The 15,390-nt window shown below is 39.4% G+C and overlaps 1 protein-coding gene across 4 annotated transcripts; it reads right to left on the reverse strand.

Annotated features, from left to right (window-relative positions):
- Positions 1 to 4,780: 4,780 nt before the first annotated feature.
- LOC124001721 (zinc finger FYVE domain-containing protein 21-like) lies at positions 4,781 to 11,306 on the reverse strand. 4 transcript variants are annotated; one of them, XM_046308733.1, is made up of 8 exons: positions 11,117 to 11,304; positions 8,222 to 8,272; positions 7,852 to 8,020; positions 7,343 to 7,418; positions 7,060 to 7,151; positions 6,639 to 6,692; positions 5,535 to 5,665; positions 4,781 to 5,354 (listed from the first exon to the last, which is right to left on the reverse strand). In XM_046308733.1, the coding sequence occupies exons 1-8, from the start codon at positions 11,240 to 11,242 to the stop codon at positions 5,319 to 5,321; spliced, it is 735 nt and encodes a 244-aa protein (XP_046164689.1). In that variant the 5' UTR covers positions 11,243 to 11,304; the 3' UTR covers positions 4,781 to 5,318. The 4 variants fall into 4 exon arrangements, with proteins under 4 accessions (XP_046164689.1, XP_046164687.1, XP_046164691.1 ...); XM_046308731.1 differs by having other exon boundaries at positions 4,781 to 5,665; positions 11,117 to 11,306; XM_046308735.1 differs by lacking the exon at positions 6,639 to 6,692 and having other exon boundaries at positions 11,117 to 11,301.
- Between the last annotated feature and the right edge of the window lie 4,084 nt (positions 11,307 to 15,390).

Genomic DNA, 15,390 nt, shown 5'->3' on the forward strand with positions numbered 1-15,390 from the left:
AGGAAATGGTTCCAAAGGGGATGAAATTGTAGACCAGATAACCAAAAGAGCTTTGAAATGAGATATGATTGATATTAATAAGGTGAGGCCAAATGTAAGATGAGAGCCATTTTGATAGACGTGTGGCAGAAGAGATGGCACTCTGAGCCCAAGGGCCAGCATTTATATGCCCTCCAAAGAAAGGTCAGTAGAACAATATTCAAAAGTCAGATTAGGAAGAAAGTTTGCTCGATTGCATCTAGGACTTTGTACATTGAATTTGTCATTACATCTGGTTGGCAAGCTTGTGAATAGTTTGTGTCTGGAGTAGTCGATGAAACCGTGGAGCATGTGATGTTATATTGTAAGTATCTTAAAGAGAGGGAAAGATTGAAGTGCAGGGTCATTGAGGTTGGTAGGGATTTTGAGAATGGGGAAGGGTCTATTAGAAGTACTGAGTTGGGTAGGAGGATTTAGAAATGTGGAGCTAATGATGTAAACAGTGATTGACCACACCCTCCAGCACAGTAGGTGGCGGCATGCACCTTTAACGTTTGTTTGCGGACTACCATTATATCATAGGAGGAACTGCTTCCAATCGTTTTTCCACCATTCACTTTTCCCATAGGGGATTTTAGAAACACTTTCGTGTAGTCTTACCCTGGCATGACGTTTTGATAACCGTGTAAATCTCTAGGACAAAGTGACTCAAGTGAATCAATATATTCCCCTACAAAATGGAATGCTAATTAGCTAAGTTTTGTATTTTTATTTAACTAGGCAAGTCAGTTAAGAACAAATTCTTACTTACAATGGCGGCCTACACCAGCCAAACCCGGGTTAAACACGAGGCCAATTGTGCGCCTCACTAAGGGACTCCCAATCACGTCCGGTTGTGATACAGCCTGGATGTAGCTATCATAAACAAGTACAAATGCCACGATGGTCTGGACGAGACTGCCGGATCAAAGGTAAGAATCTCTGGATTAACTAATTTTAGCTCAATTTAGTAATGAATAAATTGCCAAAATTCTGTGAACTGTCCTGTGCAAGTTTTAAATAGACACAATACCTGTTAGCAAAGGTGTCAGCTAGAAATGACGTGCGGGAGCGTGCAGGGATTTGTAGTCTTGCATGTCTACTTTGATGCTAATTAGCATTTCCATCAGAATGCACTCCCAGGAATCCCAGTTCCACAATAAATGTTGGTTTTGTTCGATAAAGTCCATTTGTCCAAATACCTCCTTTTGTTCACGCGTTTGGTAAACAAAGTCCAGGCAAAAGTTCAAAGTTCAAAAAGTTATATTATAGTTCATAGAAACATGTCAAACGATGTATAGAATCAATCTTTAGGATGTTTATAACATAAATCTTCAATAATGTTCCAACCGGAGATTCCTTTGTCTTCAGAAATGCAATGGAACTCAAGCTAACTCTCACATAAACGCGCGTGGCCAGCTCATGGCTCTCTGGCAGACCTCTGACTCATTCCCCTCTCAATCACAGTAGAAGCATCAAACAAGGTTCTAAAGACTTGACATCTAGTGGAAGCCTTAGGAAGTGCAATATGATCCCATAGACACTGTGTATTCGATAGGCCAAGAGTTGAAAAACTACAAACCTCAGATTTCCCACTTCCTGGTTGGATTTTTCTCAGGTTTCCGCCTGCCATATGAGTTCCGTTATACTCACAGCCATCATTCAGAGGGTTTTCTATCCAAATCTACTAATATGCATATAGTAGCAACTGGGACTGAGTAGCAGGCAGTTTACTCTGGGCACACTTTTCATCCAAACGTGAAAATGCTGCCCCCTATCCCAAACAGGTTAAGTATATCTATAATTCTGTGCATAAGTTGTCTTTTATCAAAGTTTGAGTATTTCTGTAAATTGATGTGGCTCTGACAATTCGCTGGATATGAGGCACATTACTGACCATAAAGCGCCAATGTAAACTGAGATTTTGGGATATAAATATGAACTTTATCAAACAAAGCATACATGTATTGTGTAACATGAAGTCCTATGAGTGCCATCTGATGAAGATCAAAAGTTAGTGATTAATTTGTTTCTCTATTTCTGCGACTCCTCTCTTTGGCTGGAAAATAGCTGTGTGTTTGTGACTAGGCTCTGACCAAACAATCATATGGTGTGCTTTCGCTGTAAAGCCTTTTTGAAATCAGAAACAATGGGTAGATTAAAAGGTTTATTTTTAATTGTGTATTGCACTTGTGAATGTCTGAAAGTTACATATTTCGAAAAAATATTTTTGAATTTCGCGCTCTGCCTTTTCAGCGGAATGTTGTCGAAGTGTGCCGCTAGCAGAACGCCTAGCCATAAGAATGAAGGTTAAAGAAAGTGTGCTTTAATAATTTACCAGATTTTGCTAACCACTACATTGGACAAATAAAGAATCAAGAAAAAAAAATTGGTTTCAATATTAATTACTGACCTTTCATTTAATAATGCACTTTTCATTGTCATGGGTTGTGATTTGTAAATACAAATGTTACGTGAAGATACCTTTACAAACACTTTCATTTATTGAGTTAACAATAAGAGAACATTGACACACAATTAGAAACTGTAATATAATTACTATTAGGTCAGTGATTGTAAAAAGGGAGACCATAAAGTGCAGTGGTACTTCATAACTTCTGAATGTATCAATTTGACAATGCCATTTAGTGCAAAACTTCCAATTTCAACTTGAATGAACACAATGTAGAGAACAGAAATAATCTAGAGTCTAGCCATCTCAAATACTGCTGCATCATGCAGCAACAGATTCCATGTCCAGCATCAGGGCATTCAAATAGGCCTGTAGATCACGTCGGGAACCATAGGGCAAGGATGTATAAAAGATTACACAATTTCAAATAATAAAATGCATCCTAGAGAACATCCTTGTGAACTAAGCAAAGACTACAAAAGGTCCTTAGTGAATTACCATATTAATGCCATTTCTTGACACACAATGCCTCAAACACATCCAGCAAACACCATTTCAACATGCCTCTTACCAAATTAATACAATTGATTAAGGAGTGTAGCCTTCTTATGTGAGCAGTACTCATGTCAAATTGTCATTTTATCCAAAATGGTAAAACCATAGAATTACCACTAACTTTCTAAATTTGGTCAAAAATGAAAACCTCTTAAGTATTTTGTTTGGTATGTGAAGCATAATAAGCAAACAAAACTGAAGAGTAAAAGTGTTGCTTCACACTTTAGTTTACCCTTATATTAAAGGGCTAGTTTGTTGAGGTTGTGCAATTCATTTAAGCAAAGCCAGCCAACATGAGAACAAAATGTTTAAGTCATCTTGTAAGAAAAAAAAAACAAAGTATACAAGTGCTACAAAAACTATAAATACTTTAGCAGTAAAAAGTACATACACAGCATGTGTTAAAATAGGAATATTTAACAAAATAGTTTATACAAAAATCCAATGCATGGGATTCAATTTAAAGCATTTCATAAACTGTGTATACATACATATACACTACTGGTCAAAAGTTTTAAAACACCTACTCATTCAGTTTCTTTTCGGACTTTTCTACATTTTAGAATAATAGTGAAGACATCAACTATGAAATAACACATATGGAATAATGCAATAACCCCAAAAGTGTTAAATAAATCAAAACTTTTTATTTGAAATATAGCAACCCTTTGCCTTGACAGCTTTTGCAAACTCTTGGCATTCTCTCAACCAGCTTCATGAGGTAGTCACCTGGAATGCATTTCAATTAACAAGTGTGCCTTGTTAAGTTAATTTGTGGAATTTCTTTCCTTGTTAATGCGTTTGAGCCAATCAGTTGTTTTGACAACGTGGTGGGGTATACAGAAGGTAGCCTATTTGGTAAAAGACCAAGTCCATATTATGGCAAGAACAGCTCAAATAAGCTTAGAGAAACTACAGTCCATCATTACTTTAAAAAATTCAAAACGTTTCTTCAAGTGCAGTCACAAAAACCATCAAGCGCTATGATGAAACTGGCTCGCATGAGGACCGCCACAGGAATGGAAGACCCAAAGTTACCTCTGCTGCAGAGGTAGAGTTAGAGTTACCAGCTTCAGAAATGGCAGCCCAAATAAATGCTTCAGAGTTCAAGTAACAGACACATCTCAACATCAACTCTTCAGAGGAGACGGTGTGAAACAGGCCTTCATGGTTAAATTGCTGCCAAGAAACCCATACCAATAAGAAGAAAATACTTGCTTGAGCCAAGAAATGAGCAATGGACATTAGATCAGTGAAAATTTGTCCTTTGGTCTGGAGTTCAAATTGAAGATTTTTGGTTCAAACCGCCATGTCTTTGAGATGCGGAGATAATCCGTTTACCCACACCGCATGTGTATTTCCCACCGTAAAACATGGAGGTGGTGTTATGGTGTGGTGGTGACACTGTCTGATTTATTTAGAATTCAAGGCACACTTAACCAGCATGGCTACCACAGCATGCTGCAGCGATACGCCATCCCATCTGGTTTGGGCTTAGTGGGATTATCATTTGTTTTTCAACAGGACAATGACCCAACACACCTCCAGGCTGTGTAAGGGATATTTTATCAAGAAGGCGAGTGATGAGTGCTGCATCAGATGACCTGGCCTCCACAATTCCCCGATCTCAACCAGATCAGCATATGTAGGAACTCCTTCAAGATGGTTGGAAAAGCATTCCAGGTGAAGCTGGTTAAGAGAATGCCAAGAGTGTGCAAAGCCATCAAGGCAAAGAGGGTGGCTATTTGAAGAATCTCATATACATTTTGATTTGTTTAACGCTTTTTTGGTTACTACATGATTCCATAAGGTGTTACTTCATAGTTTGTCTTCACTATTACTCTACAATGTAGAAAACAGTAAAATAAAGAAAAACACTTGAATGAGTAGGTGTTCTAAAACTTTTGACCGGTAGTGTATTTCACTAGAATCAGTGAATAATCTGTCAGCACTGAAAGCAGAGCATAGACAGAATATATAAAGAAACTTCACTTGAACTATGTGTCACAGACCCTACAAGATGCTTTTAAGGTAATTTGTCACATTAATGGTGGTGAGGGGAAAGGGTTATGCCAAGTGTCTTATGTCTATTATAGCATTACATAGATGGCAGTATTAGGATGGGTTATTGGCCAAATAATTCAAGTGAAGTGTGGCTAAAGTCTGCTGTCTACATTTAGAGAATGAGAGACTTAAGGGTAGGAAAGAAAACACTTGGTCTGTGCCATCTCACTCTCTAGTCATCTTAGCAATGAAAGGGAAAAGGGGGATACCTAGTCAGTTGTACAACTGATTACATTCAACTGAAATGTGTCTTCCGCATTTAACCCAGTCACTGGTCCCGAGCTTCATACAGCAGTTTGGCACCCTGTTAGGGAACAGATGTAGTACAGGCAGAGCTATACAAAATAACTATTTCAGCCATATACACACACAGTACGCAATGGCGGGTCTGAAGCTTGGATATCACACCATACAGTCCAGTAACATTTTAAGTCAAATATAACATTCCTATTAAAAAACAAGCCAGACTGTTATGGTGGTGTACCTTGTGCATGGCAGCAAGCCATGAGGAGGTGGTTTTCTTGTCCTCTGCTGCCTCCATGCGTAGCTGCTTGGGGTCCTGAGAGCCCATTGGTTTGTAGTGGAGCAACATGCCACTGGCCCTGCAGTTTCCACCTGGATACAAAACACAAAGTTAGGCCAGGTTCAGTAACACACTCACTATACTTGCATAGACTCAAGGCTTGAGCAAAGATTGAAACCAAAACAGCTACCGGATGTTCAAACTAATGAACTTTGTGAGAAACGTACATAATAACAAACAAAATGATAAAGAAACCTAGCAATAGACTTAACAAAATGAGAACTTACAGCAAGTGTACAAAACATTAGATACACCTTCTCTTTCCATAACAGACTGATCGGGGGAAAGCTATGATCCCTTATTGTTGTCGCTTGTTAAAATCTACATTCCAATCAGTGTATGAAGGTGAGGAAACTGCTTAAAAAGTTGTGCTTTATTAACCTTCGAGACATGGATTGTGTATGTGTGCCATTCAGAGGGTGAATGGGCAAGAAAATATTAAAGTTCCTTTGAACGGGGTATGGTATTAGGTGCCAGGCACACTGGTTTGAGTCTCAAGAACTGCAACGCTACTGGGTTTTTCACGCTAAACAGTTTCCCGTGTGTATCAAGACTGGTCCAACCAAAGGACATCCAGCCAACTTGACAAATGTGGGAGGCATTGGAATGCTTTCAACACCTTGTAGAGTCCATCCTGATGAATTGAGACTGATGAGGGCAAAAGTCAATGCAACTCAATATTAGAAAGGTGTTCCTAATGTTTTGTATTCTCAATGTACATTTGCTATGGTGTGCCCTAATGAACATGATCCTGGTCACAGGCAGAGGGGCAATGAGATTCACTCTGGGTGTATAATCACACACATTATATCCCCCCCATGGAAGCATGCATACCACAAGGATTTTAAGAATGTTGCCTTTGTTCTACCACTGATATCAAATGCATGTACAATGATGGCAAAGGCATCCTTATCAATAGCAGGGCCACAAACTCTGCAGGCAGATGAAGATAAGATGGGGACGAATAAGGGAGAGTGGGGGGCAAGGGAATATAACAGTGCTAACCTTCAGAGAAAGACTGACTGTCCAGCAGACTGGTGTAAGTGTGAATGTCATTCTCTTAGGCCAAAAGAAGAAGGGCCAGGCCGCCCAGTGGCAGGGTGAGAGGGAGAGAGTGTTAATAATATAGCAGAGGAAACAGTCATGTACCAACACCAACTTACTGTACTTACCATGCTGTTGGATCAGTTATGGGGTTTCAAATCAATACAATGACGAGACAAAGTAATCAGAATTTTACTGTGGACTTATGATTACACTTCGGGTCATAAAGAGGAGAGAGCTAGTTCCTCCACCCACAGGAAGCCATAATGTCTCTTGATCAATAAGCTTTTAACAAGCTGCACTGTATCACTGCTGTACTCTCGTACTGAGGGAGATAAAGCCAGGCTGTGTTAACCAGAGGACATCTGATCCAGAGCCTTACCTTCGGGGGTGGACTCCTCTGTCAACACCTGCATACTGGAGATCCGAGACAGCTCCACCTCAAAATGGCTCTCCCCATCTAAGAAGAGGTACCTGAGGAGAGGGAGAAATAAAATAGCAAGAGAGGAGTTGAGACAAAGGGATGTACTGAAAGTCTTTCAGGTGAAAAATGTGTATTTTTCTAGTGGTTCTATCAAAGCATGTACTTTCAGCATTAACCTAAAAAACTCCATTCTAGATACTTTTCCTGTGTGCCTGTGTGAAATATAAAACACTCACGATACCTGTGGTTGTTGGAGAGACGACACGTCATGGTCTCAGACTTCTCGGAGGTGCCCAAAGTGACAATAAATGTACCACCTGAGTTTGACAAAGTAGTAATGTTACCAATGAGTCAAATCAAAAAAGCATGCCAATCAAAAATCACTAAGAATCCATCAAACTGTAGATACTTCCCAATCCACTGGTGTTATACTAAGAATACAGCATTGATTGACCATGCTTACAGGACCCCATTAGTCCAACATGCTACAAGGCTTTGATTACAGTCCCCCCTCCCCACAGTATGTCCCTGCCACTGCAACCAGCCCCTGCCCTGGATCTCATCATGCCGCTAATGGATTTTTCATTACGAGCCTGGCTGGGTGATGCAGTGTAGAGGAGTCTATTTAGAACCACACTGGCTAGCCCGGCTCACTAACCACCCTATACACACACAGCTGTTAATTAACATAGACAGGTCTGTGTGTTTGGGTGTCCTCCTGACACGATTGATTCTTCCCTTTAAACTCACCTCCCATTAGCACTTTAAGCTGTTTGTCATAGAACTCCATTTCCTTCTGGGAGACCCGGCTGCACTCTCCACACTGCCGGACCGGGTCAACGAAGCACATCCGGGGAAGAGTCACCTTCTTACTGCAGCACTTATCACAGAAACACCGGCCACACCGTCGGCAGTGGTGCTGAACAACAGAACGGGAAGGAATGCAGAGGGAGTGATGAGGGTAAAGAAGGAATGCACAGTCCCATACATTTCAGAGATCTTAACTGTGCAAAAGTATTTAAGGGCTACAAAAACATTTTGGGTCCACAGTCAGGTAAGGCCTAGGCCTATAACTTGTAATTTATCTGATATTATGGGATCATAGTAAAGCAAGTCAAACCTTTCTTGTAAGGAAGTCAAATTTGTTGGTGCACTGCATACAGCTTGGGCACTGTAAGAGGAACAGGACATTAGCCAACTACCAAAATGGATGACCAAAAGACCTCTCCCTTCCAATAACATAATCATCACAAACCTCACAGTAGCATAAACCCAGACTGTAAGGTAACAATGACTGTTTTAAAGTAACTGTCCAATGAAAATATCACTTTTTAAAAAAGTTAATAACTCATACCCAAATAATGTTGTTGACTCATCATTTACTCATATGTGGCCAAAGCAGAAATTGGAGGAAAACCCCCCCAACTCAAACACATATCTCAGACAGATGTTTAAAAAAATGCTTGCTATTTCCTCAGGAAGAGCTGGCCAATCATCAGTCTACTTACATGAATTTTTTCATGACATGAGCAACAGAACAAAAGTAGAAAAATACTAAGCGCACACTTCAACAACTAAACAAGTTAAAGTCGAGCAGTCATATATAAAAGAGGGAGAACATTTCAGCGAGACAACTCAAAGGCGAAATCCATTAACGGCAAGATAAATGGAATTCACTGCCCTTGACAATCAACCGATCTGTCGTGGATGATGTTGGCTTTCGCCGACTGGTCGAGCACCGGTACACACTATTTTTCAGATGTTGCCCTACCGGAGTTACACAGTATTGTTATAATGCACATCTATGAGCTACTTGTTATGGGCGTCACTGGTATTAGCTTCTCGACTGACATTTGGACCAGCGATGGTCAGCCCCATGAGCATGCTGAGTCTGACAGCACAGTGGGTCGACGAGGATTTCGTACAGAGGAAAGTCGTATTGCATGTTTAAGAATGTGCCGTTTCTCATACCGCTGCTGCCATTTCAATGGCATTTGAGAACATGTTTGAAACTTAGAAACATGAACACCCTCCTAGCGCCATTTGAACAACTGACTTGAGAAATAAGCTCAACTGCATCTGCAGCAGACGTGATACCTTCTGTCATGGCATTGAAAGGCCTGCTCAACAAAACTGCCGACAGACTGTGGGGTTAAAACTTAGAAAAGTACTCGAGGCTGTGAACAAGCGATTCGATGCAGACAAGAAACAGGTTTTACGTGAAATGTTACATACACAGCTGGACAATATGGAAATGGACCGAAGAAAAACACACAGAAGAGAGGCCGGACAGAGCTGAAGCTTCACTGCTTGACATGTATGATGAAATCCTGGTTGTGAATGAAACGACTGAACAAATGAACAACGAAACAGCACAGCAAGTAAGTGAAAGAAATAGGTTTTGATTATGATTTACTGGCAATTGGGGCATGCGGAAATGCCAACAAAATAACTTGTTGGTCAGTGTGGTGTGTGTGTAACCTTTATTTAACTAGGCAAGTCAGTTAAATTCTTATTAACAATGACGGCCTACCCCGGCCAACGCTGGGCCAATTGTGCACCGCCCTATGGGATTCCCAATCACAGCTGGATGTGATACAGCCTGGATTCAACCCAGGGACTGTAGTGACACCTCTTGCACTGAGAAGCAGTGCCTTAGACTGCTGTGTGTGTGTGTTAACTATTTAACTGTACTAGAATGCTTAAAAGGCTGTTGAAATTGTAAATATCGGTATCATTCTTTTTGTCAAGGAAAATACCAGAATAGGCCAAAAATGTCATATTGGTGCATCCCTAATTCCATACTGATTTTTATTGCAATTCAATGTTCCAAACATATTACTCACCATATTTCATGAGAAAACAAGTTTTGATGTCATGGAAATAAGTGCTGAAAACTAATTGTCATCCTATTTAAAAAGATGGAGAACATGCTATTTAGAAAAAAATACTGGTGTTTTGGTCCAGGTACAGCTAAATAGCACAAAAATAATTGTTATTGCCAATACATCAAATACCTTTGACTAAAACAATCCAGAGTAACTGTTTTGATTCCCCCCCATTAGTATTCAACATAGTTAATTACCATTATCTGGAGGGGGGGGGGAATGAATTGTAGTTAATTAATCGATCATATTTCATAGAAATGTGGAAACACTCAAAAGTTACTTTAATACCACCACATCTTAAAGCTGTGACCATTCAAACACACATAGGTGTAGAGTCAGTGATGTGTGAAGCTGCTGGGATGGATTACTGTAGTCCATCACACAGCCATGTCCCAAACCCATCCCCCACATTCATTCACGCACACCCTCCATTGTTCCCTTTCTTTGACATTCTCTTGCAGTCCAAGGCAGCATCACTGACAGTAAACAGTGCTTTCAAATGTAGACCCATGATCATGGACCACTGGCATGTGTACATCTCGCAGAGAAGGCGAGAAATAAGGTTAAGCTAACTTGCCGTCATATGAACAGCAATTACTTGCCGAGGCAGGTGGCAGCTTTTGTTCTGGATTTTGGCAGACCCTGTTGGTGTTGCAAAATACTGTTAGCTAACGTTAGCTCCTGTAACGTTAGTGATGGCTCCATGTTGCCTACTTTAGAACGTTAACTGTGGCTAGCTACCGGTAGCTCTTGGCATTTACAGTTAGCCAACTGCAGAGCACTGTTTAAATGAAACCCCGCTATTTCTACAATTATCTTCTTAAAATTAGATTTTAACCTAACCCTAACCACACTGCTAACGTTATCCTTATACCTAAACAAATTTGTTTTCATTATTTATTTTACAATAGACAATTGTGACTGTGGTAACTAGCTAGTGACAACCCTACCAGATTGAACAATGAGTCTGGTCTACTAACTTGGGTTAGCTAGTTATACAAATATTTGACCCTACTGTACTGACAGTGGCCAGCAGCAAGCAAGTATGCAACGCCCAGTTCAGGGGCCAAGTCCGTTTGTCTAAGCGGCGTTGCCCTCTTGTTATTTCAGCCCTAATAGTCACTTACCTCTTTGTCCGGGACCCACTGAGGTTCATCTAACGAAAAAGGGCTGTTAAACGCTCCATTCTCCGGGACCATTCGAAGTCCACTTGGGCTTCGAACCAATTTCTTGCCATCAGGCACTGAAGACATTTTTCCACAACCAGCAATTATAAAAATAAATTAAAAATCCGCCCATACGCCAAAGACACGCCCATTTAATTGATTGACATAGCCGTTATCCAATATAAAGACGTGGAGTAAAATCACGGATGTCATGTGATGAACTGTGTTGTGTTTTATATCAAAATGTGGGTTGGACTTCGCTGTCCATGAGACGAGAACAACATGCTCTCGTGTTTGTCTATAAAGCACTTCTGAATAAGCTACCTTCTTATTTATCATCACTCATCAATATTATAATTAGAATTCCTAAAACCAGGTCTCAAGCATGGATTACACTTGAGGCCCATGCGATTTCCACAGAGTTGGGTAGGGCTGCCTTTTCCTGTTACGCTCCTTGCCTATGGAATAGCCTGCAGACTAAATTTAAACTTGAGACTCTTGTCCCCCTTGCCCATTTTAAATATTTATTGGAGGACTTTTTTGTATTGCTTGTAACTGTTTTGGGTAATGCAAGTTATTGTGTTGTTAGGGAATAACCTATGTGTAAATGTAATCTGTTGCTGTATTTTTTTGTGTTATCTGTGATCGTTTTGTTTGTCTTGTGTAGTTGCTTAATCATTGTACATAAACTGTATGTGTAAACATGTATACGCAGGGCCCAACTGTAAAATAGACCCTGGTCTCAGTCTGTGTTCCTTGTTGAAATAAAGGTACAAAAGTTAACTGGAACAAACGCAAAGTGATGTTGTTTGGCTTTATGACGCCAACCATTGGCTGTGCCAGTCAAAAAAGTCCTGTTTTTGCTCATGAAACAATGTCTTTGCAATATAAAATCCTACATGCTCTTTTGATTATAAGAGATACATTCAAACAATAAATAAAAAAGCAATTTACGGTTTCTATGCCTGTAGTTTTCCATGTGGGCCAATCAGTGAATTCTGAAAAACTATGCAAGGATTGTTCCATGGGGTGTGGTTTTTGGGCAATCTAGAATCCGTTTCTTTTCTTCCATTTGTTATAGTGTTCTAACGATTCATATGTTATTGTTCTTAGTGCCATCCGTTGAAAACAGACATGTGAAAATATTCTGGGGATAAGCATGGGCATGTGTGGCGAGTTGATATGTAAAACTTGGCTATTCAGATTTTTATTTGGCCATATAGTCTGTTAAAAATAAATGAAATATAAAAACTTTGGGAGCCATGCATTCTAAAGATGTTTATTCTATCAGTAAGATTCATGGGAAGATTGTTCTATTTAATTATATCTGCTTTCATGTTGTTGATTAATGGGATAAAGTTATCTTTATATATATGTTGTTTGTTGCCGTCACTTACTAAGCATCCTAAATATTTCATACTTTTTGTGGTCCACTTAAGGGATTGCTGTAGATCATTATTTTTTCCCCCTTATTGACATTATTTCAGTTTTTCCCACTCTAATTTTATTTACTGAGATTTTAGAGTATACTGAGTATACTGAGTAGAGTATACTATACACTTCTTAAAAGGTGCATTGAGTTTTCAATATTAGTCAGTTATATCAGAAGATCGTCGGCAAATAAGTTTAGTTTATATTTATGTTTACCAACACTGATACCTGTTGCGTTGTTTGGGTCCTGTCTGCAAGCAGTTCAAATGCCAGTGCAAACAAGGAGGGGAAGAGAGGACATCCCAGTCTTGTGCACTTTTTTTAATCAGATAATTTATTATTTGTGTATATTTTTGCTTTAGGATATTTCTATAATAGTTGTATATGAAATGTATTATTTCAGCTGTAAAGTTAAAGGCTTCCAAAGTTTTGAATAGAAAAGGCCATTCAAGACAGTCAAAAGCCTATTCGGCATCAACAGCCATTATTGATAAGTCTACATCTTGTTTTTAAGCATATTTTATTATACTGAAACATGTTCTTGTATTTGTTTGTAAGTGCTTATTTTTAATAGATCCTGTTTGATTAATATATATCAAGTCTGGTAAGACTTTTGCTATTCTGTTGCTTATGAGGTTTGGTATTTTACTGTCAATTTAGGAAAGTTATGGGTCTGTAATCTGCAGGGGACTCCAGATTTTTATGGTTTTAATATAACTGGTTGATACATGGAACTCAGAAGCACTGAATTGAGTGACATGTGTGTTGTCATTTGAGTATACGGCCTCTACTTTGTCCCAGGCTGTCAAATAAAATTCTATGGGAACGCTGTCCATACCTGGTGCTTTTCCCCCGGTTAATGTTTTAACAGTCTCTAATATTTATTTTCGGGTGATTTCTATTTTAGTGATAATTTTTTGTCTGCTGATAGTTGCTTCGGGGTTAATGAGCCTAAGACGGCTGTAGGATCAGTCCAACTGTTGTTTAATTCGGATTTATATTGATTTTCATAAGGCTTTTAAGAATTTGATTAATAGTGTTGTTTCTAATTAAAGCATTTGTATCCTTATCTTTTCAATTTATAACAAGTTTATCGTGTATTCATGTTGTAAGGGCTGCTAGGTGTTTACCAGGTTTATTTGACATTAAATAGTATGCTTTATTTGAGTTTAACCTGTAGCTGTTGGCTCTCTTCAAAAGTAAACTATCATATTCCTGCTTAATTTCCGACATTGTATTTTCTTCTACCTTGTAAATAATTTGTTTTTGTTTTCTAAGATAGTGATTTGTTTTTCTTTAATTACAATCTCTAACTTGGATTAAATTATCATTCCCCTAATGTATGCCTTAAAAGCATCCCAAATTATGTCTGTCCTCTATATCCTGTCAGTTAGTGTACTTTCTGTTGCTGTAACTAAGCATGATACCAGAGAATGATCCGATATTACTATGTCCTGGATTTTTAAAACTCAGTATATTGTTGAGTGCATTTTCGGAAATAAAAATGTAGTCACTTACTGAATCGGTTTTCTTATACAAATATATATAAACAAAGGAGTAGTCTTTTGTTGGGAATAGTAATTTCCAGGTGTCTTGTAAATTATTTGTAGAGATCACATTTTTCAGCCTCTTTGGAGGCTCCTTAAATGTGCCTTTTTTTATTGCTATGTCAGTTGCCGAATGTGTGATTTAGGTCTCCTGCTAAAATAATAGTTCCTTTCTGGGTTTGATATACTGTAGCTTGAAATCTATCTAAAAAAAAGTATAGCTAGAAAAGTGTAACTCTTGCAGGAAGACCACAACTGCTTACAATCTCTTTAAATGTTCAATAATTTTATGCTTTTTTTGCCATCATGGAGCCCGTGCAGTTTCCATGTAATATGGAGTTGTTGGCGTTTACTTAAATAGAATCAAAGTTAACCTTGTCTGTTCCGTACATCTTTGAAGAATCAGATAAACTGTTTTATCAGACCTGTCAAAAGAGCACGGTGGACATCTCATGGATATGGGAGTCATAGTATGAATACATAGTTATTGTATACATTACATATATAGAAAGTGTGAATAAGTAGGCTGAGGACACACAAAAAACATAAAGCAAGTTCTTTGTACTTTGAGGCACTGTGCCTTTTTAGGGCTTTTAAGCTCCAACTCCTCTCCTAATGTACCAAAGATTTGTGGGTTATGTCATTGTAGATACATTGTAAATAAACTCAGCAAAAAAAGAAAACGTCCTCTCACAGTCAACTGCGTTTATTTTCAGTAAACTTAACATGTGTAAATATTTGTATGAACATAACTCTTCGATGACCATGGCAGAACACTGACATTCCTGTCTTGCGGGAAAAATCACGCACAGAACGAGCAGTATGGCTGGTGGCATTGTCATGCTGGAGGGTCATGTCAAGATGAGCCTGCAGGAAGGTTACCACATGAGGGGGGAGGATGATGCTGTGACACACCACCCCAGACCATGACGGACCCTCCAATTCCAAATCGATCCCGTTCCAGAGTACAGGCCTCGGTGTAACGCTCATTCCTTCGACGAGAAACGTGAATCCGACCATCACCCCCGGTGAGGCAAAACCGCGACTCGTCTGTGAAGAGCACTTTTTGCCAGTCCTGTCTGGTCCAGCGACGGTGGGTTTGTGCCCATAGGCGACGTTGTTGCCGGTGATGTCTGGTGAGGACATGCCTTACAATAGGCCTACAAGCCTTAAGTCCAGGCTCTCTCAGCCTATTGCGGACAGTCTGTGCGCACTGGTGGAGGGATTGTGCGTTCCTGGTGTAACTCGGGCAGTTGT

This window comes from Oncorhynchus gorbuscha, linkage group LG17 (assembly GCF_021184085.1).
Source record: "Oncorhynchus gorbuscha isolate QuinsamMale2020 ecotype Even-year linkage group LG17, OgorEven_v1.0, whole genome shotgun sequence".
In the NCBI taxonomy this organism is placed as follows: domain Eukaryota; kingdom Metazoa; phylum Chordata; class Actinopteri; order Salmoniformes; family Salmonidae; genus Oncorhynchus; species Oncorhynchus gorbuscha.